The 22,939-nt window shown below is 46.6% G+C and overlaps 2 protein-coding genes across 15 annotated transcripts in view; one reads left to right on the forward strand and one right to left on the reverse strand.

Moving 5' to 3' along the window:
• Positions 1 to 22,939, reverse strand: part of AK2 (adenylate kinase 2) — a 436,257-nt gene that overhangs the window by 90,103 nt on the left and 323,215 nt on the right. The gene's annotated exons all lie outside the window — the stretch shown is intronic.
• The window catches only part of MACF1 (microtubule actin crosslinking factor 1), a 414,929-nt gene continuing 392,908 nt past the window's right edge, over positions 919 to 22,939 (forward strand). For 10 of the 14 annotated variants that reach the window (XM_060258431.1, XM_060258437.1, XM_060258435.1 and 7 more), the window contains exon 1: positions 13,672 to 13,947. In XM_060258431.1, coding sequence (XP_060114414.1) covers positions 13,728 to 13,947 — 220 coding nt within the window. In that variant the 5' untranslated portion in view covers positions 13,672 to 13,727. Of the gene's footprint in view, positions 1,000 to 13,671; positions 13,948 to 22,939 lie in introns of those variants that run through there. The other 4 variants (XM_060258446.1, XM_060258449.1, XM_060258450.1 and 1 more) reach the window with 2 other exon arrangements.

Genomic DNA, 22,939 nt, shown 5'->3' on the forward strand with positions numbered 1-22,939 from the left:
GCATGTTTTATACACAACACATAATTGTAGGCTTCAGAGCTGCAAAGGCAATAACAGCCTTTGCTTTAGATGGCCATAAAAGGATAAATTCCAGGAGGCTGGGTCCATCAGCCAGCCTCCATGCTCAGAGGCACCACTTTGAAATTCACCACAAACTAGAGGGCAAGAATAGGGAGACAGAGAGAGACCTCATTTTCTGTGCTTTCCCTTCCCAGGGGCATCTAAGATGGTTGCTGTGGAAATAGGTGATGGACCACTGGTTGGCTCCTGTGCTGCTGCCAGCGTCAATCTTCCTCTGGGGCTGGTTCCTTGCATGAGTTTGGGACCCCTCCTATGAACATATGAAGCTGCCTTTTACTGAATCAGACCCTCGGTCCATCCAAGTCAGTATTGTCTTCTCAGACTGGCAGCGGCTCTCCAGGGTCTCAAGCGGAGGTTTTCCACACCTATTTGCCTGGACCCTCTTTAGTTGCAGATGCCAGGGATTGAACCTGGGACCTTCTGCTTCTCTACCGACTACCGCTGAGCCACCGTCCCTCCCCTAGCTTCCCCCACTCAGGCCTGCGAGGATGTTACCTTTCTCTGCCAATCACTTCGGGTCACTTGCGATGTGTGCCACGTGTGGGAGGAGGGCTGCCCTCAGTTAATGGGCAGGGGGTGGTCCCGCTCCGTGGTTCTTCAGCCCCGAGCCAGGCTGGGCGTCGCCTCGGGGAGGGATCTGGGGCTTCGGCGAGCCGCGTGGGGGCGGCAGGGGAGCCGGGCTCTCTCGCTCGATGCGTCACGCCGTGGCCGCGGGGCGGTCCCGATCCGGCGTGTAGGGGGGGCAGGCGAGGAGGCGCTCGGGGGGCGGCGTCTGTGGGCTGGCGGGGGAGGGACTGGCTGCCTCGCGCTCGCTCGCCCGCCCGGGCACCCGCGCGGCTTCTTCGCCGGGCTTTGGCATCCGAGCGCCGGCCATTGTGCGCCCGCAGCCGGCTTCTGCCGCCCCGCCAAGGACGCCCGGTAAGGGGGCCAGCAGGGCGGGGGGGGGAGGGAGGGGCTGGCATCGCCTGGCCTGGAGGGCATCGGCTCCCCCCCCCCCCCCCAGCAGGGACGCGCGCCCCGCGGCGGCCGAGGGAGCGGTGGCATTTCTCCACCTGCTGCTGCAGCCCCCCGACCCCCCAAAAACTGCTGGGCGACCCCCCAGGCGGGAACGCCATTGTATGCCCTCCTCGATGGATCTGTGCGCGCCAGCATGTATGAGGCGCCTTCACACACACGCGTGCATGCCTTCCTCGCTGCATTTGATGCATGCAAATGACAAAATATGCCGGATTCCTGGAGCTTTGGGGCGGGGGTGGGTGTGTTCCCGAGATGGAGTAAAAAAAGGGGGGGGGATATCTTTTCCGCGCGCCTGCCTCGCCAGCTGCGGGAATGATGCTCAGCCCGATGTGTCTGGGAATTTACATGCATGCATACACATACATTTGTATATGTACATGCAGCTCTATCCATTGAGGTATTTCCTTTGGACATTAACAAAAAAGATGGCTTTAGGGTTGATGGAAGCTATTGTGCCTTTGTTCCCTAGGATTGTCACTCTCATTTTATTGATTACTAATAGGATTCCCGACTCTCCTTCCTAAATTCTTTTTTTTTAAATTATCCTGATCGTAATTTTGATGACAATAGAATGAAGAAATAACATTTGTAGATGTGGTGAAGAGAATATGAAATTACTCTTGGAAATTGTATTAATAATAATGATAATAATAATAATAATTAAAAATCAAATTTCACTTGACTCTTGATGGCCCTTCAAGGAAAAGATACAGAGTTGTTTCAGATATGATTGATTTGATTCCTTCCCTCCTTGGATGTAAATGTAAAATATATATTCTCCACTAATTGTTCAGTTTAGGAACAAAATTACATTTAGAACCTGATGACCAATAGATTTTTGTTTTGTTTTCAAAAGCTATTTTAATGAGAGGGGGGGCAGAGATCCAGGCACATTGGCTTTAGATGGCCGTGGGTCTGATTTTGTTTTGTATTGTTGCATGGCTCTGTGCATTTCTTGAAAAATTCAAGGGACTGGATCCTTGTATTGGGGGAAGGCAGTTTATTGCTGATGGTGTTGTATTTGCGGTCCCTAAGATGGGGGACATTTCATCTCCGTGTCCATTCAATGCCCCCCCTTCCCCGGAAATGAAACTGGAATCTCTTAAGGATAGAAAAATGAAAGCCTGATGAGATGATGATGATGATGATGATGATGATGATGATGATGATGATGATGGTGATGGGCAAGCCCAAAGCCTATAGGGTGGGGGTGGGGGGCTGCACATGAGAAATCCAGGGATGTAAGAAGGAGATTGTAGATCAGCGACTTAGCAGCAGCAGAGAAAGAAGCTCATGATTCTAGCACAGAACAATCACATGGCAGGAAATTTAGGACAGGAGGTGCTCTCTGTGGGGGAGCTCACAGCTTTAGTAAAATACCTGGAGCACCAAATTGAGACAATGTCCACGTTGTGCTTGAAGAAGTAGAATTCTGTCAAAGCTGAACAAAGGTATCATTCTGGAGTCTTTCACTGCTGCAGCTCTGTCCTGGAGCATGTGAAACAACACCAGTGCCTTTGGACATATGCAGAGGGTCTTCCATTGAACACTGGCTAGGACTTCAGAGCATGGCTTCTGTGTTAGAAAATGTAGGTTCCAGCAGGATTTTATTTATTGATGTTAAAATGTATTGACATTTATACCCCATCTTTCATCATAGTTCAAGGTGGCTTACAATAATAGCCTGAAAAATTCAATTTAAAACCATAATAAAATAACAGACCCCAAATCTCTTCCTTAAAAGATACCTGCCGTTCGCACCTTCTCAAATGTCGTGGCCTTGCAGCATCTCCTGAAGATCTCCAAGGAAGGCCTCCCACTCCCCTCTTCTGGGAGCCCAATCTACAGAGCAGAAGCCTTGCTGGAGAAGGCCTGGGCTCTGGTCAATGCTAGAGGGGCCACTCTAAGTGGTGGAATAGCCAATGGAGGGTTGCCTGAAGACTCTCACTGATGCACAGGAACATATGAAGGAGACGCCCCATTAGCTCGCCTGAAACTTGCCGGGGACCATGCACTTTAAATAGCAGCCCCAAACATTCTCACATCATTGCAAAGATATGCACTTTTTATACAGAGGAAAACACATTTCCTGTGATGTCTAGGCATGCACATACAAAGAGAGTCTCCCTTTCTGATATTTGTACTACATTGCTTGGGGAACCTTTGTAGCACATCTCCAAGGGGAATGAAAGAGCCTTAGGTGTGCTCTGCTGGTTTCTTAGTTATATATGTACATATATATAAACGGAATGACTTTTATCACAGCTTTCCCGCTGCCCAGAGAGGTTCAAAGTCATTAACAAACAGCTGTGTCAAATAGGCCCTGCACTATAAAAAATGTAAACAAATAAAATACTAAGCCCCACAAAGACAAGGTTTGGAAGATCTTAAATTGAATTAGGGCTCCCCCTAGGAGCCAGTTTTACATGCAAAAACTATACTCAACATGTAGTGTAATAAATAGAACTTCTGAGCTTACATAAAGTACCTTTCTGGCATCACAAAGAAGCCACAGCCTACCCCTCAAATATATGAGTTGAGGGTATCTAATATACTTGATACCTGAGATCCACCTTTGTTAAGCCTCATGCCCCCAGACCACATGCTTCACTCATATGCATGGATTCTGTCTCTACATAAATCAGTGATTGGAAGAGCCAAGCCCCAAGTGGCAGAGACACAACAGATATTTTTCACTGAATGTGGGTAGGTCTATGTCTCTGCATCAGAAATGGGAGAGTAGTCCTGCCAGATCAGACTAGTGGTCTATCTAGTTCAGCATCTTGTTCCACACAGTGGCCAACCAGATGTTGTAGAAGGTGTATAAGGACTGCATGGAGACCAAGACTTCCCCCTGTTTTTCCCCTAGCACTGGTATTCAGAGGGTTGCTGCCTTTATTCAGTGCGACTGTTAGCCATCGGTGAACCTCCCCTTTGTGAATTTGTCCAGTCACCTTTTCTCTCGGCTTGGCTTCGCGAACGAAGATTTAAGAAGGGTGCAATAGTCCACGTTTGCTGCAGGCTCGCTGGTGGCTGACAAGACCAATGTGGGACAGGCAGGTCCGGCCACAGCGGCTGCAGGGAAAAGTCTGATTTAGGGTTGGTCCTGTAGCAGTGCGATTCTTCCTCAATCTCCTTTTGTCCTCAAGACCAGCTATGCGTGTGTTCTCAAAGGAAGAGACAGCCTGGTGGATGGTGTGCCTCCATGCTTTGCGATCTGAGGCTAGGTCAGACCACTGGTGATGGTTGATGTGACAGGTGCTAAGGGATTTCTTCAAGGAGTCCTTGTACCTCTTCTTTGGTGCCCCTCTATTTCGATGGCCGGTGGAGAGTTCGCCATACAGGGCAATCTTGGGAAGGCGGTGGTTTTCCATCCTAGAAATATGCCCTGCCCAGCGCAGCTGCGTCTTCAACAGCAGTGCCTCGATGCTAGTAACCTCTGCCCGCTTGAGGACTTCAGTGTTGGTCACAAAGTCACTCCAGTGGATGTTGAGGATGGTGCGAAGGCAGCGCTGATGAAAGCGCTCAAGGAGTCGCAGGTGATGACGGTATAAAACCCACGATTCGGAGCCATAGATGAGGGTTGTCATCACAACCGCTTTGTAAACATTGATCTTTGTGCCTTTTTTCAGATGCTTGTTGCTCCACACTCTTTTGTGCAGTCGGCCAAATGCACGGTTTGCCTTTGCCAGCCTGTTGTCAATCTCCTTGTCGATCTTGGCATCTGAGGAGATGATGCACCCCAGGTAGCTGAACTGCTGGACTGTCTTCAGAACTGATTCACCCACAGTGATGCAGGGAGGGTGATAATCTTAAAAGAGTCACCTTTTAAGGGTGGCTAAAATAGTGGTCACCCTGACCTGGAAGGCCCAGGCTATCCCAATCTCATCAGATTTCATAATGTAAGTAGATTGGCATGGGTTAATGCTTGGATGAGACCATCAAGGAATTTCAGGATCTCTAGAGGAAGGCAATAGCAAACCTCTGTTTGTCTCTTGCCTTGAAAATCCTATGGCAGAGATATTTGTTATAAGGGCTGGATCTGACATAAATTTCACTTTGTCGGACCAGGGCATATGTGCCATAAAATGTAATGTCAGGTACCAGAGATGCAAATTTTATGATTGACACAGCCATGCCCAATTAATGATATTCTTTATTAAAAATACAAATATGCTTAAATTAACATTCTTAAAGTGTCTCCCTGATGTCCACCCTCCAGTTTCCACCACCCATACAGGAACATAATGCACAGCCTCAATCTGGCAATAAAGGTAATGACCAGTTGCTCATGGGCTGAATAAGAGCCCTGCAAGCTACTTCTGGCTTGTGGGCCATTTGTTTGACACCCCTGCTATGTGGGGTTGCTATACTTTAGCTGTGATTTGATAGCATTTTATACACAAACACACAAAATAGTGCTCATCACTACATCCCATGGAATGAAGTACTTCTTTTTGGTGTTCCTGAAGGTACTGCCTGTCAAATTCATTGGGTGCCTTCAAGTTCTAATGTTACAGAATTTTCTCCCAGCCTACTTTTGCAATGCATAATTTTATAAACCTCTATCATATGTCCTCCCCACATTGTCAGCTGCAGGACTTTTTTGTAGCAGAAACTCATTTGCATATTAGGCCACACCCTCCTGATGTAGCCAATCCTCCAAGAGCTTATAGTAGGCCCTGTAAGAAGAGCCCTGTAAGCTCTTGGAGGATTGGCTACATTAGGGGTGTGTGGCCTAATATGCAAAGGACTTCCTGCTACAAAAAAAGTCCTGTTTTTGAAACTGAAAAGCCCCAAAGCTGTCCTTTGTAGGAAATGTGTTCTAACTTCTTGACCATTTTGTTTGTCCTCTTCTGCTCTTAGTTAAATGTCAGGAAGCCAAGAGCTAGAGTAAATAGACAGTTCTTATTGAAGGGGAATGAACAGTGTGGAATCGCACAGGAATTACTGTTGTGACTGAAGCTACTTAATGTGTTCATAAATATCTGGAATTAGGAGTAACTGGGTATGTCTGACAGCAGATTATTCAGAATGATGAAAACCAAGGCAACAACATAGCAAACAATGTTCAATGTAAGTGTGAAGTGATATATATCAGGGTATAAAATCCTAACTTGGCATATACACTGTTTGTATGACTGAGAGTAGCTGCCCAGGAATGACATTTTTGGGGTTGCAGTGGACAGATGGATGAAAATGCCACCTCAGTGGGTGGCGGTAGTGAAAAAGGAAAATTACATGCTGGGGGTTATTATGAAAAGGACTGAAAACAAAACAGCCAGTATTGTAATGCCCTTGTATTCAGCTATGGTGTGGCCTCATTTGAAATACTGTCACTATTCTGATCACTGTATCTAATATATATATATATAACAGGGAAAATGGCATAAGATCAAACAGGGCCAGGGCCAGGAAAAGTTCCCTCTAAGCTGCAGAGTCTTGTGAGCAAAAATTCTACTTTGTGAGCTACAGGTATTAAAGTTGTGAGCTCTGGGGTCACCCTTCCTGAATTAAGACAAAAATGTGTGAGCTGGAGGCTAAAAATCTGTGAGGTAGCTCACACTAACTCAGCTTAGAGGAAATTGGCGCCAGGCTTGCCGGCACTCTAGGCTGGGAGGGTGGGGGTCACCCCCTCCCTGATGATTTAAATTACATGGGAGGGCGCCCAGGAGGAAGGGCAGTGCCCCCACCCTTCCAGGGACAGCCCAATTTGGTGCTTCCCAGGGTCATGCCCTAGGTGACTGCCTAAGGTCGCCTAGTGGGCATGCTGGCCCTGTGATCAAAAGGTCAGAGCATCCTCCCTCTGAGCTATTTAGTTTACAACAAAACTGATTAAGGGGGTAAACAATATAGGTTTACAGAAGAGGGATATGGGATGAGACAACTCATCCTTCCCTCTGATAACTGCTGTTTCCCCCCTTCTTATTTTGGTTGCCCCCTTTTTTCCTCTCCACTCTGGCCTCACTTCCTCTCCACATGTTCTCTTCTCTCCACCACCAGCTCTTTTTCTTCCCCTTTATAGCCCTTGTGGTCTCCTAAGTTAGGCAGAATTGGGGAGGGACAGTGGCTCAGTGATAGAGCATCAACTTGGTAAGCAGAAGGTCCCAGGTTCAATCCCTGGCATCTCCAACTAAAAACGATCCAGGCAAATATGCGTGAAAAACCTCAGCTTGAGTCCCTGGAGAGCTGTTGCCAGTCTGGGTAGACAATATTGACTTTGATGGATTGAGGGTCTGATTCAATATAAGGCAGCTTCATATTTTCCAAGTGCAACTTGGGGAATCTCTCAGAATTAGAACTAATCGGTTCCCATGATCTTTGGAGGGTGGACGCTATGGTATTATACTTTGCTGAGGTTCCCTCTCCCCAAACCCCATACTCCACCCCCAAATTGAACAGAGGGCCATGGCTCAGTGGTTGAGCATCTGCTTGGCATGCAGAATGTCCAATGTTAATTCCCACCTTCTCCAGTTAAAGGATCAAGCAGCAGGTGATGTGAAAGGCCTCGGCCTCAGACCCTAGAGAGGCACTACCAGTTTGAATAGGGAGTCCTGACCTTGATAAACCAAGGGTCTGATTCAGTATAAGGCAGCTTTATATGTTCAGATATCCACAAATTTCCAACCCAGAGTTCACCCTACTCCTCCATCCTGTCCTGACTCCAACTTCAACTTTGACCTCCTACTGTCAGTTTTTGGTTGCCATTTTTGGTTGCTCTGGAAAAGCAGGCTGCCCATGAATTTGAAGAGAAGAAAAAGAGATTGGATTTATACACTTGGAGTTTCAGAGTAGTTTACAATCCCCTTTCCATTCCTGTCTGCACAACAGACACTCTGTGAGGTAGATGGGGCTGAGAGAGCTCTTTCAAGAACTGCTCATGAGGAAACAGCTTTGAGAAAACTTGTGACTGACCCAAGGTCACACCAGCAGCTGCATGTGAATGAGTGGGGAATCAAACTTGGTTCTCCCAGAAAAAAAGTCTGTGCTCTTAACCACTAAGCCAAATTTATACCCTTGCATAAAGAAAATAAATGAAGAGAACTTTCCCCCCTTCTCTTAGAATATTAGAATTTGAAGGTCAGTAAATTCAGGATAGACCAAAGGAAGTACTTCATCACACAGTGTACAATTAATTTGTGGAAGTCACTGCCATGGTCTGTGGTGATGTGCTGGTTGCTTAGATGGCTTTAAAGAGGGATTAAACATCTTCATGGATGAGGGGAGGCTGATTCTTTTTACTCTGTAGCTAAGCACTCTCTCTAGATTTTGAATATTACAGATTGGGTCTAAACGGATCCATTGGCATATGAAATAAACAAACTTGGATGAGTGTCCCATGTTGCATTTTAACAATATTTCTTCCCACTTACTCCATGGGTGAAAATCTCTGTGTTCTGCACTGGTCTGCACTGAATTTGATAACCCCCCCCCCCCCGGTCCATTCTGTATATGATGAGTTTGAAAGATGTATCCATGTTTAAGGAGTGCTCAGCTTTTATTTTACCATCGAGGAAGATTTTTTAGCTGAAATGTGCTTGGTTCTTGTATTTGGATACATTTTGTACCTTTAATCTTATATATTCTGAAATTTGTCCTAACATTAGGTATCAGTGCTGGGAGATAAGATGTCATTTAGGTACCCCTTACTATGTGGGGTCCCTCAAGAGGCAATCCTCTCCCTGATTTTGTTTAACATCTCTATGCATCCCTTCGCAAAACTAGTATGGAGTTTTGGGATAGGATGTTCACCAGTATGCTGATGATACCCAGCTTAGTCTGTTGATGGGCAGCCAGATGGATACCACCCCAGCTTTTGACAGTGTGCCCTTGAGATTGGTACCGATTATCAAGAGCTTGGGTGTGATTCTGGATGCCTCCCTACCAATGTTACCTCTAAGCTGCAGAGTCCTGTGAACAAAAATTCTGCTTTGAACTACTGGCATTAAAATTGTGAGCTACTGGCATTAAAGTTGTGAACTACTGGCATTAAAGTTGTGAGCTGCTACATAAATGGTGTGGTCTGGGGTCATCCTTCCTGAGCTAAGACAAAAATATTTGAGCTGGAGGCTAAAAATCTGTGAGCTAGCTCACGCTAAGCATTGCTAACTCAGCTTAGTCAGTCAGTCAGTTTATTGCGGCTCTAGGCCAATCGACAACAACAACACAACAACAACAGTACAACACAACACCGAGCTAAAACATGACATAACTATCTAATAACTGTGTACAGCCATCAAAATAATATTAAAATTAAAATTATCTGATATAAGCAACATATAACTAAGGACAGCATTATACAATCAGATCGCAGCTTCGTTCAAATACAAGCAACATTAAGTTTCTTCCTGTCAAGGTCAGTAACATATAGAAACTTAGCGAGATCCAGGGAAAGTTGATCACTCCCATCCCCTAGGAGGAAGTAAATAGCTTGGGAATGATTTAAAGATTCAGCTTGCATTAGATGGTTCCGCAGAAGTCTGTACCTTGCCTCTGTATGGAAGAGACAGTTCAAAATGAGATGGGAAGCCGTATCGATCTCCTCAAGGCCGCACGGGCAGGTCCTGTCTTCTAGCGGAATCTTTTGAAAACGGCCCCTCAGTACTGCCGTATCCAAAATGTTCAAGCGTGCCAAAGACAGCATCCGCCTGAACTTAATTGGCTGTATCATTTCTAGATATCTGGCACTTTTAAGTTCACTTATAAAAAGGTTGGGATATACGTCCCCCCAACTTTGGCCAGAGATTGTTTTAATTCCAACTCCAGTAATCGGTCTCTGATGATTGCTTTTGCCCCGTTCTTAAACATGGGAACTTCAATGAACCTTTGCTGACACTAAGCTAACTCAGCTTAGTGTCAGCAAAGGTTCATTGAAGTTCCCAAAATGAGCAGACTTAGTTATTTGAAACAAAGTTGCGTTTATTGTAATCTCCAAAGTTACTTCAGCATGAAAGACATTGGAACTGATGGCTAGCAGTTCGAGTCATTGGTATTTAACATTATACATCAAAGCTACCCCCAATTCCCAAAACAAAGGCTTTCTTTGCATGTGAGACATTTCACACGGCTCCCCCTTATCTTCTACAGTTGGTGGTTACATTTCCCAGCGGCAATGTCCTTGCTGCCTCTAGCGGGGAGGGGAGAATCTGCCAGGCACTTTCTACTTCAAAGACTGGCTGACAACCTTTGATATTCCTGGGAAGCTACTCTTGGGCTAGCCCCTACTGGGACCCCCTCTACTATTCTACTAGCATGGGTTAGTAAGCATATATCTTTATTAATCAACATGGTTAGTGATCAGTATTCAAGAAGAGTATCAATGAACAGAGTCTGACACTTAGAGGGAACATTGCTCCTTACCAATGTTACCAAACTGGTGTTTTTCCAACTGTGCCAGGTAAGGCAACTGACTCCCTACTTATCTCACCCTGATCTAGCCACCGTAATCCATGCAATGGTCACCTCCAGATTAGACTATTGTAACTCGCTTTACGTGGACCTACCCTTGAAAAGGGAATAGGGCTATCATTGTACAAGATCAGCCCCGTCCTGTCCTGTGAGAGCTGCAGTGGCTTCCAGTGGGGTACTGGATCAGGTTCAAGGTTCTGGTGTTGACCTTCAAGATCCTTAATGGTCAGGGATCCATGTATCTTCGGGACCGCCTCTTCCAGAATACCCCAGAAGAGTATTCTGCTCAGTAGATTAGAATTTACTGGTGGTCCCCAGCCTGAGGGATGTCTGGCTGTCCTTGACCAGGGCCCAGGGCATTTTCTGCTGAATAACATCCATGCCCTTTGGGACTTGATTTAGTTCCACAGGGCCTGTAAGGCGGAGATATTCCACCAGCATTTGGCTGAGGCCGGCAGTGGTCTCACCCCCATCCCCTGCCTCCCCCATGCAGCAATGGCACCACTGAATTCTTTAGCACCCTCTCTTAGGTTAATTAGTGTGTTTTTATTGCTTTAAACCATTTTAAAATTATATTTGTTATGAATTTACTATGTTGTACATCACTCTGAGCCCTGCCCTGGCAGGGGAAGGGTGGTCTAGAAGTTAATGAAATCAGTAAAAATGACTAAAATACTTATATACAGAACCATAGATAGGTGATTTTAATATTTTCTATGCATAATTAAATATATTGTATATATTTTTATATTAGCACTGCATGTTTAGCCATATTTGATTACTGGTTTTGTTTCAACCTTTTACAAAGGGCAATTAGCATCTTCATAGATTAGGGGAGGCTCATCACTGCCACGATGGCTGAATGGGAACTCTATGTTCAGTGACAGCTAAGGTTGCCAGCTCCAGGATGGGAAATACCTAGAGATTTTGGGGGTGGAGCCTGAGAAGGGCAGAGTTTAGGAAGGGGAGGTACCTCAAAAAAGTAGAAAGCCATAGGATACACCTTCCAAAGCGGCCATTTTCTCCAGGTGACGTGATCTCTGTCACCTGGAGATCAGCTGTAATAGCAGGGGAATATCTAGCCATTGCCTGGAGGTTGGCAACCCTAAATGGAATACCTCTGAATGCCAGTGCTTTGAGGTGGAACCAGTGGAGGAAGTCTTTGATGTGGTTTCTGTGGGGCTTCTGTTTGGTTGCTGGGAGAGACAGGATGTTGTGTTGGAGGGACCAGTGGTATGGTGCAGCAGGATACCTCTTAACATTCTTACATCCACTTTGGCCTCAGAGGAGCTATTTCATTTTTAATGTATTTATTTATTGACATTATTTATAGTCTGCTTTTCTCACTAAGACTTGAGGCAGATTGCCCTATGCAAATAACACAATCAATAGGATGACACATCTAACACACCCTTGAAACTCCAGCTGGTACAGAATGCAGCAGCAAGGGTCCTTACAGCAGTCTGCTTGTACAGCACACATCCATCCATCCATCCATCCGTCCTTTACAAAAATGTCCTCTTGAACCATTCTGTCTTGCATAGTTTGTGAAATGCCTGGAGAGTGGGATATTTCCTGATCTCCTCAGGCAGGCTATTCCACAGGATAGGCACATGTATGGGGAGTTGTTGTTCTTGCCGATTGGCAGGGTAGCACCCAAAGAAGGCCCTAATCAGGTGAGTAAAGTTGTCACAGTGTGGCACTGTGGTTCCTGACCAGAAGTTTGGGGATGATGGTGCTAAAGTTTCCGGGAAGGCTGAACCCTCTGTCCCTCTCTTCAGAAGTGAAATACTGAGGCTGAGGAGACGGGTGGGATTAACTGAGCAATTGTGAGAGACAGAAGGAAAGGGATGTGGGTTCTCTTCTGGACAACCCCCCTCACATTATGGACATTTGTGCGCCCAGGGAGCCAACTGCCACACAAAGGTCTTGCCACAGAGGAAATGGGCATATATTGCCACAGCAGGGTGGCCAGTTTTCATAAGACATTGTTTGCCTGCTTAGCGCTGCTTGGAAATGATTCATTTTCTGTGGGCTGTTCAATAGCCAGCCAGGTTGACTCTTGGTATATGCAGAAAAAGAATGAACCAGTTCTAGTTACCTGTCACAAAGCATATACTTGAAAGATTCTCAGTTCTCTCTCTTTTTTTACATATTCCTTCTTTCTTTGAAAAAGTAAAGTTCCAGATCTATTTGATATGAAAGCAAATTTACAACCGACGTCTGCAAAGGCCTTGGGTCCCACAAGACTTATTATCTTGCTCCTGCAACCTCCTGCCAATAGGCTCCATTGCTTTTCAATTTTTACCAGTGCTTGTATTTAGAGCAAATATAGTTTAGGGGATTCAGTATAGAAGTTGGAACTAGGAGACCTAGGTTCAGATCTCCTCTCAACCATGATGTTTATTTTCTATCAGTGTGACCTACATTACAAGGTTTTTGTGAGGGTAACACTTTACTTTATTTGATTTATATCCCGGTCTTCCCGCCGTGATGAAATCATATATACCACTCTGAACTATTGGGAGGAAAGCAGTGGTGTGTGTGTGTGTGTGTAAATGTAATGAATTGCACAATTCAAAATGCATTCTAGCTTCCTCAGAATGTTGAGTATACACAGCATAGGAATCTCCATTACAAAATATGCTAATATGCATAAAGATTTTAAAAATTTGCATATGCTGCCAGGAGCACATAAGCATGCTCTTATGCAGTTCTTAAGCAGGAATCAATCTGTCAGGTCACAGAAATGGTTTTGTCAATGTCAGAGGTCAACTTCCTGTTGGTGCATTACTGGGGTGGGGACTGAGTCTCTGAGGGCTGGACCTGATGACAAGGAGACCATATAGGAGCATGTGTAGAAAATAATTTCCTCCTCACTGTCTGAGCCCACATGGCTGCCGGGGCCAACACAGCCACCCAGACCTTGGACCATAGTCTCAGAGTTGTGCTTTAGACTCCTCCTTTGTACTGTCAGGAGTCATAGGAAACACCTTTGATATTCTGCAGGGTGGCTGCTGAGTTTTTTTTTGGCTGAACCCTTGAGTTTAGAAAACAGGGTAAGTGACATTCAGGACTGAAAGTCCCAGCTGTGCTTGACATGGCCATCCTTCCATCCTCTCTAAAGTTGCTTACTCTTTTATTGGCTGTTCTGTCCATTTGTAGGTTTGGCTGTTTCTAAGGAGTAGCAGCACCTCCAACCCTGCCTGCTGAGTGGGGCAATGTCTTCCTCGGACGAAGAGACCCTCAGCGAGAGGTCCTACAGGAGTGAGCGATCATGCAAGAGTGAACGGTCCTACCGCAGTGAGAGGTCTGGCAGCCTGTCTCCCTGCCCACCAGGGGACACCTTGCCCTGGAATTTACCCCTCCATGAGCAGAAGAAGAGGAAGAGTCAGGACTCTGTGCTAGACCCAGCGGAGAGAGCTGTCGTCAGAGTAGCCGGTAAGAAAACATCTATCGTTCCATACCAAAATGTAAACAATTGTGGGTCCCTACAGAGCATTTGCCCAGATCTGAATGGCCCAGCCTCACCCAGCCTCTTCAAAGTTTGGAAGATAAGCAGGATGGGAAACCACCAGGGAAGTCCAGGGCTGCTACTCAGAGACAGGCAATGGCAAACCTTTTCTGTTCATCTTTCACCTTGAAAACATTACAAGATTGCCATAAGTCAGCTTCAACTTGATGGCACTTTCCACCACAAAATTTTTCTTAATTGGATTCAGTGTTGTGCTGTTGTCCCCAGTGTTTTGAGTTCTAGGTTTCTTCTTGCCAATTTCCTCTCTAGGACCCATCCAATATTTCTATAGTGCTCTGAAATGCTACAAGCCCTGCAAATTCCCTAAATCCTTTATTCCTTTTCTGGAATAGAAATGAAGGCAGGTGGAGCTATTACTAAAATATGCAGTTTGTTTCACAATGCAGAGATGATCAAACTATATTTTGTGTGTGGGGGGGGGGGGGGGAGAGAAGATTTATTTTTTGAACCATAATCATGGGCCACAAATTTATTTATTATTCATTTCATTTACTTCATATAGACACCTTTCTCCTCAGTAGGCAACAAGGTGGCTTTATGTTGTTCTCTTCTCTTTTTATCTTCACAACAACCACCCTGTGAGGTAGGTTAGGCTGAGAGTATGTGACTGACTCAGGGTCACCCAGCAAGCTTCCATGGCAGAATGGGGATTTGAACCTGGTCTCCCAGATCCTAGTCTGACATTCTAACCACTACACCCATTCATAGGCAATATGACTCCATAATGGGATGTGTGGTGCCATCTAGCAGTAAAAGCATTACATTTATGGGGCATAAGCACTTGGCAAGGCATGACACAGAACATCCAAAATTAGATGGAACATTACATGTGAACTACCTGTGTCTCTTTTAACAGCCCTAATAGCCCAGCCCAATTGTGTCAGGGCTTGGAAGTTAAGTAGACTCAGTACTTGGATGAGAGTCCACTAAGAAAGCCTCTGCATAGGAAGGTAGGTATTAGCAAACCACCTCTGCTCATCTCTTGCCTTGAAAACCCCTTGAAGTTCCAAATCACAGGACTCTACGGTGTACTTTACCTTAACTGCGTCTCTTATGTGAAAGCTCCCTCCCCCATTCCTTATGAGCGATACTGTGTGGCTACTTGGGGATAAATAACATTGCTTCAGAGATCCAACTTAGCCCAGAGTCCACCAGTTGGGCTTACCTGCGTATGAATATCAGGAGCTCAGGGTTGTAAGCCGGAGCTGGGTCAATAAAAAGGAGGTTGTATGAATGTCGACCAGGGCAGAATCAGGAGCAAGGCAGCTTTGTAGCTAGAAGACTGGAAATGCACATGTGTTGGTGGCAATGAAGAGGAAAGGCAGCATGGTATCGCCCAAACTCATCAAATCTTGGAAGCTAAGCAGAAGGAGGCAATGGCAAGTCACTTCTGCTTCTCATTTGCTTTGAGAGCCCTTTGCTGGCGTTGCAACTTGACACTGCATACATACATTTGTGGTGATAAGGACCTCAGAGATGAAGTAAAGGTCTATGTTTGAATGATGGAATGAACAAGTCACTTATGAGACTACTGTGGTTTCCCTACGGGCATCTGGGGGAGAACAATGCAGTGGTTCTGCTTTGAAGGGTAAAGCTGGATGAGAGACCAGGATATGAGGCCTGGACCGAACCAGGAGGTGATGAGCCACCACCTCAGCCTATTTTTGGGGTAAGATATATATTTTTAGGATTTCCTCTGTCTCACAACAGGGTTTTGGACTAGATAAGTGTTTCTCAGACTTCTCATAGGAGAGTTGCAGGGTTTTTTTTTTTTAAAAAAAATTCAAATTGGAGGTATGATTTGCTCTAAGAAAGTTTCCTTTTAGAATTAGGTGGGTAACCGTGTTGGTCTGAAGCAGCAGAACAGTTTGAGTCCAGTGGCACCTTTAAGATCAACCAAGTTTTATTCAAGGTATAAGCACACCTTGGTGGTGGTGAAAGAGGGAGATTTAGCTGCTCTCCTGAGGAGACTGCTTCTGGGGTTCTACCTGAGACCCACCACTTGATCCCATACCAGTGACTCATGCACATACATAACAGAAACACTCGTCTAAAGGCAAGTCATTTTGTTGTGCATGAGAGGAGAATGATCTAATCAATTGGAGGTACTGGAGAGGTGGCTAAGCCAGACTGATGAATCGTACAGAGCTGCAGTGGGCAGCCTCCTCTGTGCAAATATATCTTGGGCTCGCAAATGCCTCTATTTACTCAATTTAATGAGTGCTGCTGTGATGGAGTATCTGATCTGACTGAGAGTTCTAGTTTCATATTCCTGGCTCACCCATGAGACTTGTTTAGTGATCTGGGGTCAGTCATGGTCTCCCAGCCTAAGCTACCTTGCAGGGCTGTTGTGGTGTTAAATAGGGAAAATGCTATCCTGAACTGTTTGGATAAAGGGCAAGATACAATTCAGTAAACATGTTTATCTCTTGTGTGTGCAGCAGCAGCTCTCTTGCAGCATTCTCATGGGGTGGTTAGATTCTGGGAGGATTGCTTCCTTATATTGCTTTGTTTTGTGCAATGATATTTGAAAGCCTACAGATCAGGATTTCCAGATGTGCTGCATATGCCCAAGTTCTCCCAAGAAGGCAAATAGCAGCTTCTTGGGACTGTTTCAGGTTGGGAATCTAGTGCAGGAAGAAGGCTTCAGCCTCCAGCCCTCGTATGCTGCAGTCCTGATCTGAATTGGGACATATTGTACCAGGGAATTAAGTTCCATGCATAGAACTCCCCCCTGAACGTTTGGGCAACAGGATTCAGGCTGGATATGACCAGGACATGAGAACAGCGTATTGTTCAGTCAGACTTGGTTTTGCTTGCAAGAAGGATTCTGGAGGTGAGCTGTGATTCTGGGAGAACTTCAGGCCCTACTTTGAGGATGTAGTTTAGTTTAGTTTATGTATATCCTGCTCTCCCTGCCAAAGCAGGCTCAGGGCGGCTCACAATACATAATAGAGTAACCATAAAAGTTAAATTAAACATTAGATTAAAACAATTTGGTACTAATTTCCATACAGTTTAAGGGTGGCATTCAGTGTTCTTAAAATTCCATGGGGTACTCCCCATCTTCCTGTTGCTGCTTAATAGGGCAGCTTGGGAAAAGGGGGGCAGGGGTGTTATGTGTTGCCTAAATGTTATTTCTGAAAACAGGAAGTGACGGCATTTCATTGCACAACACTCTAGAAATCCTCATGATCTCTATGGTAAAAAACAAAGAAATTGAGAGGGAGGTGCTCTTACAGAATTTCACAATGCAGTAATGCCACTTCCAGTCTTTTTGCCAAAATAACATTGTAACACTGTAGCATTGTGCAATTAGGGATGTCAGACTTCCTGCTACAGCAAGTACAACCATAGAGTTTTTGTAAATGTTAGAGTGTCTAAAGATGTCGCTTCTGATTTTTAACAGAAGTTATATCGATAGACTGGCATACCATTTCCCCCAGTTACTGACTGTAGCCTGGCAACCCTGGCTTTCTGACTGTAACACACCTAGCCTATCCTGTGATGCCAATGCTGTTCTCACCTGTCTTCGCTCCCCTGTCCTCCCACTACTTGTCAGACAAGGGCTAGCAATCCCATGAGGATGGCAACCCTGTCTTACATCCTGTGACCCATCAAGTTGAATGCGTTGCATATGACACTTCTCCAGCAGAGGGAGAAAACCTGCCCAGAAATGCAAAGCCAATGAGTGGTTGGGGGTGAGGCTGCAGGGCTTGGTTGGCAAGCTGTGTTTGGCATGGGGGCTCTTGACCTCTTTGAGGCTTGGGAAAGTGCTTCAAATTTCATCAAATTTTGGTTAGGCTGGAGCAATTGCTGACAGAGCGGGTAAATGAAAGTAATAGTTGATGGAAGGACAAGAGCCAGATTCATAGTTACAGAATCAGAGTTGGAAGGGACCTCTAGGGTCATCTAATCCAACCCCTGCACAATGCAGGAAACTCACAAACACCTCCCCCTAAATTCACAGGATCTTCACTGCTGTCAGATGGCCATCTAGCCTCTGTCTAAAAACCTCCAAGGAAGGAGAGCCCACCACCTCCTGAGGAAGCCTGTTCCACTGAGGAATCGCTCTAACAGTCAGGAAGTTCTTCCTAATATTGAGCCGGAAACTCTTGATTTAATCCTGTTCCCATTGGTTCTGGTCCTACCTTTTTGGGCCACAGAAAACAATTCCACACCATCCTCTATATGACAGCCCTTCGAGTACTTGAAGTTGGTGATCATATCACCTCTCAGCCGCTGCCTCTCCAGGCTAAACATCCCCAGCTCTTTCAACCATTCCTCATAGGACGGTCTCCAAACCCCTCACCATCTTCATCACCCTCCTCTGGACCCGTTCTAGCTTGTCTATATCCTTCTTAAAATGTGGTACCCAAAACTGAATACACACTCCAGGTGAGGTCTTACCAGAGATGAGTAAAGCGATACCATCACTTCACGTGATCTGGACACTATACTTCTGTTGATATAGCCCAAAATTGCATTTGCCTTTTTAGCCACCGCATCACACTGTTGACTCATGTTCAGCGTGTGATCCACTAAGACCCCTAGATCCTTTTCGCACATACTACTGCTAAGACAAGTCTCCCCCATCCTATAACCATGCACTGGATTTTTCCTACCTAAATGCAGAACTTTACATTTATCTCTGTTAAAATTCATTTTATTGATTTTAGTCCAGTTTTTCAGCCTGTCAGAGTCATCCTGTATCCTGTTTCTGTCTTCTTCTATGTTTGCAACCCCTCTCAATTTAGTATCGTCTGCAAATTTAATAAGCATTCCTTCTATTCCTTTATCCAAATCATTGATAAAGATGTTAAACAAAACAGGTCCCAGGACAGATCCTTGAGGCACTCCACTTGTCACTCCTCTCCAAGAGGATGAGGAACCATTCACAAGCACTCTTTGGGTGCGATCTGTCAACCAGTTACAGATCCACCTAATGGTAACAGGATCCAAACCACATTTTACCAACTTGTCAACAAGGATAGTATGTGGAACCTTATCAAAAGCATTACTGAAATCAAGATAAACGATGTCTACAGCATTCCCCTGATCCAGCAAGGTAGTCACTTTCTCAAAAAAAGAGATCAGGTTAGTCTGACATGACTTGTTCTTGAGAAAACTATGCTGCCTCTTAGTAATCACGTCCATTCTTTCTAAATGTTCCAGGACCGACTGTTCGATGATTTGTTCTAAAACTTTTCCAGGTATAGATGTCAAGCTGACAGGTCGGTAGTTACCCGGATTGTCTTTTTCCCTCTTCTTTAATAATAATAAATAATAATAATTTTTTATTTCTATCCCGCCCTCCCCGCCGAGGCAGGCTCAGGGCGGCTCACAACATAAAATACATTATACATCAGTTATACTTATAAAATCATGGTTAAAACAATTACAGATTATTAAAATTAACATTAACAATATGGTGCTATAAACATTAGGTCTTCAGTAGAATTCAGTAACTAAAAGCATTTTCAGCGGCACTTCCTAGCTTGTCATTAGTTGAAGGCTATCTTGAAAAGGTGGGTCTTACAGGCCCTACGGAATTGATCTAAGGATCGTAGGGCCCGCACCTCCTCTGGGAGTTGATTCCACAGCAGTGGAGCTGCGACAGAGAAGGCCCGATCCCGGGTGGCCTTCAATCTGGCCTCCCTTGGCCCAGGGACATTCAGCTGGTTTTTTCCAGCTGACCTCAGCGCTCTCTGGGGCTCATATGGGGAGAGACGGTCCCTCAGGTAGGCAGGTCCTCGGCCATATAGGGCTTTAAAGGTGATAACCAGCACTTTGTAGCGAACTCGGTATATCACTGGCAGCCAGTGCAGTCCGCGTAGCCCCGGCTGTATGTGCTCCCACCTTGGGAGCCCCAGCAACAGCCTAGCCGCCGCGTTCTGCACCAGCTGCAGCCGCCGAGTTCGGCACAAGGGCAGCCCCATGTAGAGGGCGTTGCAGTAGTCCAGTCTTGAGGTGACCGTAGCATGGATCACCATTGTTAGGTCACAGTGCTCCAGGAAGGGGGCCAACTGCTTCGCCCGTCGAAGATGAAAGAACGCGGACTTGGCAGCGGCCGCTATCTGTGCCTCCATTGATAATGAAGGCTCCAGAAGAACCCCCAAGCTCCTGACCTTATGGGCTGCTTTCAGCAGCACACCGTTAAAGACCGGCAAGGGGATTTCCCTTCCCAGGGCACCGCGACCCAAGCAAAGGACCTCTGTCTTCGTTGGATTCAACTTCAGCCCGCTCAGTCTAAGCCAACCTGCCACGGCTTGCAGTGCTAGGTCCAGGTCGGCCGTCCATTAGTAAATAGAGCTGGGTGTCATCAGCGTATTGATGGCACCCGAGCCCGAACCTCCGAGCAATCTGGGCAAGGGGGCGCATGTAGATGTTAAACAGCATCGGGGAGAGAACTGCCCCTTGTGGCACCCCGCACACTAGTGGATGCCTCCGGGACTGCTCTCCCCCAATAGCCACCCTTTGTCCCCGTCCATCAAGGAAGGAGAAAAGCCACTGTAAGGCCAACCCCCTAATCCCTGCGTCGGCAAGCCGGTGGGCCAGTAGCCGCTGATCGACCGTGTCGAATGCAGCCGACAGGTCCAGCAGCATCAGCACCGCCACGCCGCCTCGATCCAGATGCCACTGGAGGTCATCTACCAAGGTGACCAGCACTGTCTCCGTCCCATGACCTGGACGAAGCCGGACTGGTGGGAGTCTAAGGCGGAAGTGTCATCCAAAAAACTCTGCAACTGTAACGCCACTGCCCTCTCTATAACCTTACCTAAGAATGGTAGGTTCGAGACCGGTCGGCAGTTCGCCAATTCGGCCGGATCTGCTGTACTCTTTTTTAGGAGAGGGCGGACCATGGCCTCTTTCAAAGATGTTGGAAATTGCCCTTCCAAGAGGGATCTATTTATGATATCCCGTACAGGATATCTAAGCTTCCTCTGGCAGGATTTAATTAGCCAGGAGGGGCATGGGTCAAGGTTGCAAGTTGTAGGGCGTACAGTTGAGAGGATTTCGTCGACTTCCCCAAGACTAAGCGCGTCGAAGTGATCCAAGGTAACATCAGAAGACAGGCACGGAGCCCCGGGTTCTTGTACTGCATCCAATGTGACAGGAAAGTCCTGGCGGAGCGACGAGAGTTTATCTGCAAAAAATTTCGCAAAAGCCTCACAGCCTATTTCCAATTCTCTCATGTTTGGTCTGCCTTGAGGCAGAGTGGTCAGATTCTCAATTATCTTAAATAATTGTGCTGGGCGCGAATTTGCAGATGCAATCCTAGCCGCAAAGTAATCCTTCTTTGCGGCTTTGACTGCCATCTCATAAGACTTCATAAACGTTCTATAGGATGTTCTCGTCGCTTCATCACGAGTATGCTGCCACCGCCTCTCTAGTCGTCTGAGTCCCTGTTTCAGTTGGCGTAGCTCCAAGGTGTACCAAGGAGCCAGCCTACTTCGGGGGCGCAGAGGACGCCGGGGTGCAATCTCGCTGATGGCCCTGGATAGCCTGTCATGCCAGGTGTCTACCAGGTCGTCAAGGGAATTGCTAGGGGGCCAGGGGTCCCGCAGAGCCCTTTGGAACTGCTCAGGGTCCATCAGACTCCGCGGGCGAGCCAAAATAGGCTTGCCGCCCGTACAGGGTTGAGGAGGCGCACCCACACGAGCTAGGTGGTCCGACCATGGCACCGCTTCTACTGCGATACCGTCCACCAAAATCCCGGACGCAAAGATCAAGTCTAACATGTGCCCGGCCTGATGCGTGGGGGTGGTATCAAATTGGGAGAGTCCCAGTGTCACCATGGAAGACACTAGGTCCAGCGCCTGATTGGAGGCCATGTCGTCCGCGTGGACGTTGAAGTCACCCAAGACCATAAGCCTTGGGAACGCCAACGCCCAGCCCGCCACCGCCTCCATCAGGGCTGGTAAGGCGCTGGCTGGTGCGTTAGGCGGACGGTACACCAACCAGATCGCCAACCCCTCCCCCACTTCCCACGCCAGACAGGCACATTCCAAGCCATCGATCGTTGGGGCTGGGAGAGCCCTGAAGGAGTAACCCTCCCGTATGAATAGCGCCACCCCTCCCCCCCCGGCCAGTTGTCCGTGATTGGTGAAAGACCGAGTAACCTGGGGGCGCCATCTGGGAGAGAGCCACCATCTCTCCATCCCGCACCCAGGTCTCGGTCACGCAAGCCAGGTCCATGTCCTTGCTGGGGTTGCCGTAAGTCAATTGTGACTTGACAGCACGTATGCTGTTTCAGGTTAGGGAAAGGAGATGCAGGAGAAAGAGTAAGTCCCACTTCCTTGTGGGCTGTGGTTCTGACTTGAATGAGGCCCTCATGGGCCTTTTGAATTGAGTTCCTGGCACAATGTCTCTTTGTCCACTTGCTTGCCTGTATGCCATGCAGACTTTGTAATGCGTGAATCAGCCAGGCCAGAGTCAGCAAGAAGGTCCATAGGGCCCGATGGAATCCTGTGGACCTCCTTGTGACCCTGGCTGAATTGGGGGAAAGTAGACATTCGTTCCATGAATAAAACTGGGCATTGCATAACACCAAGGCTGGTGTAATGTTGAAAAAAATGTCTTCTGAGGAGGTTGACTGCTGAGCAGGGTGGATTGAAAACAATAAACACGGCAGTTCTATTAATGCATAAGAAGGGGTTGTCGGAGTGTGTTTTTCCTCCTCTGCTTTACGTTCTGCTTTCTTGCCTCTGCTCCCATATCTTCCTGGCACATTCTTCTACCTCCATTTCCCCTGCAGCTGGATCCATCTCATTTCCATATTAGCAACCAGCAGAAGGGGGTTTTTTTTGTAACTCTCTGCTGGAGAAACCCAGGCAGAGAAAAGAGAGTCCCTCTGGAGTTCTTTGTCTGCTCTCCAAACAATCCATTCCCTGTGGT

The sequence above is a fragment of the Heteronotia binoei genome, chromosome 17 (genome assembly GCF_032191835.1).
Source record: "Heteronotia binoei isolate CCM8104 ecotype False Entrance Well chromosome 17, APGP_CSIRO_Hbin_v1, whole genome shotgun sequence".
Classification (NCBI taxonomy): Eukaryota; Metazoa; Chordata; class Lepidosauria; order Squamata; family Gekkonidae; genus Heteronotia; species Heteronotia binoei.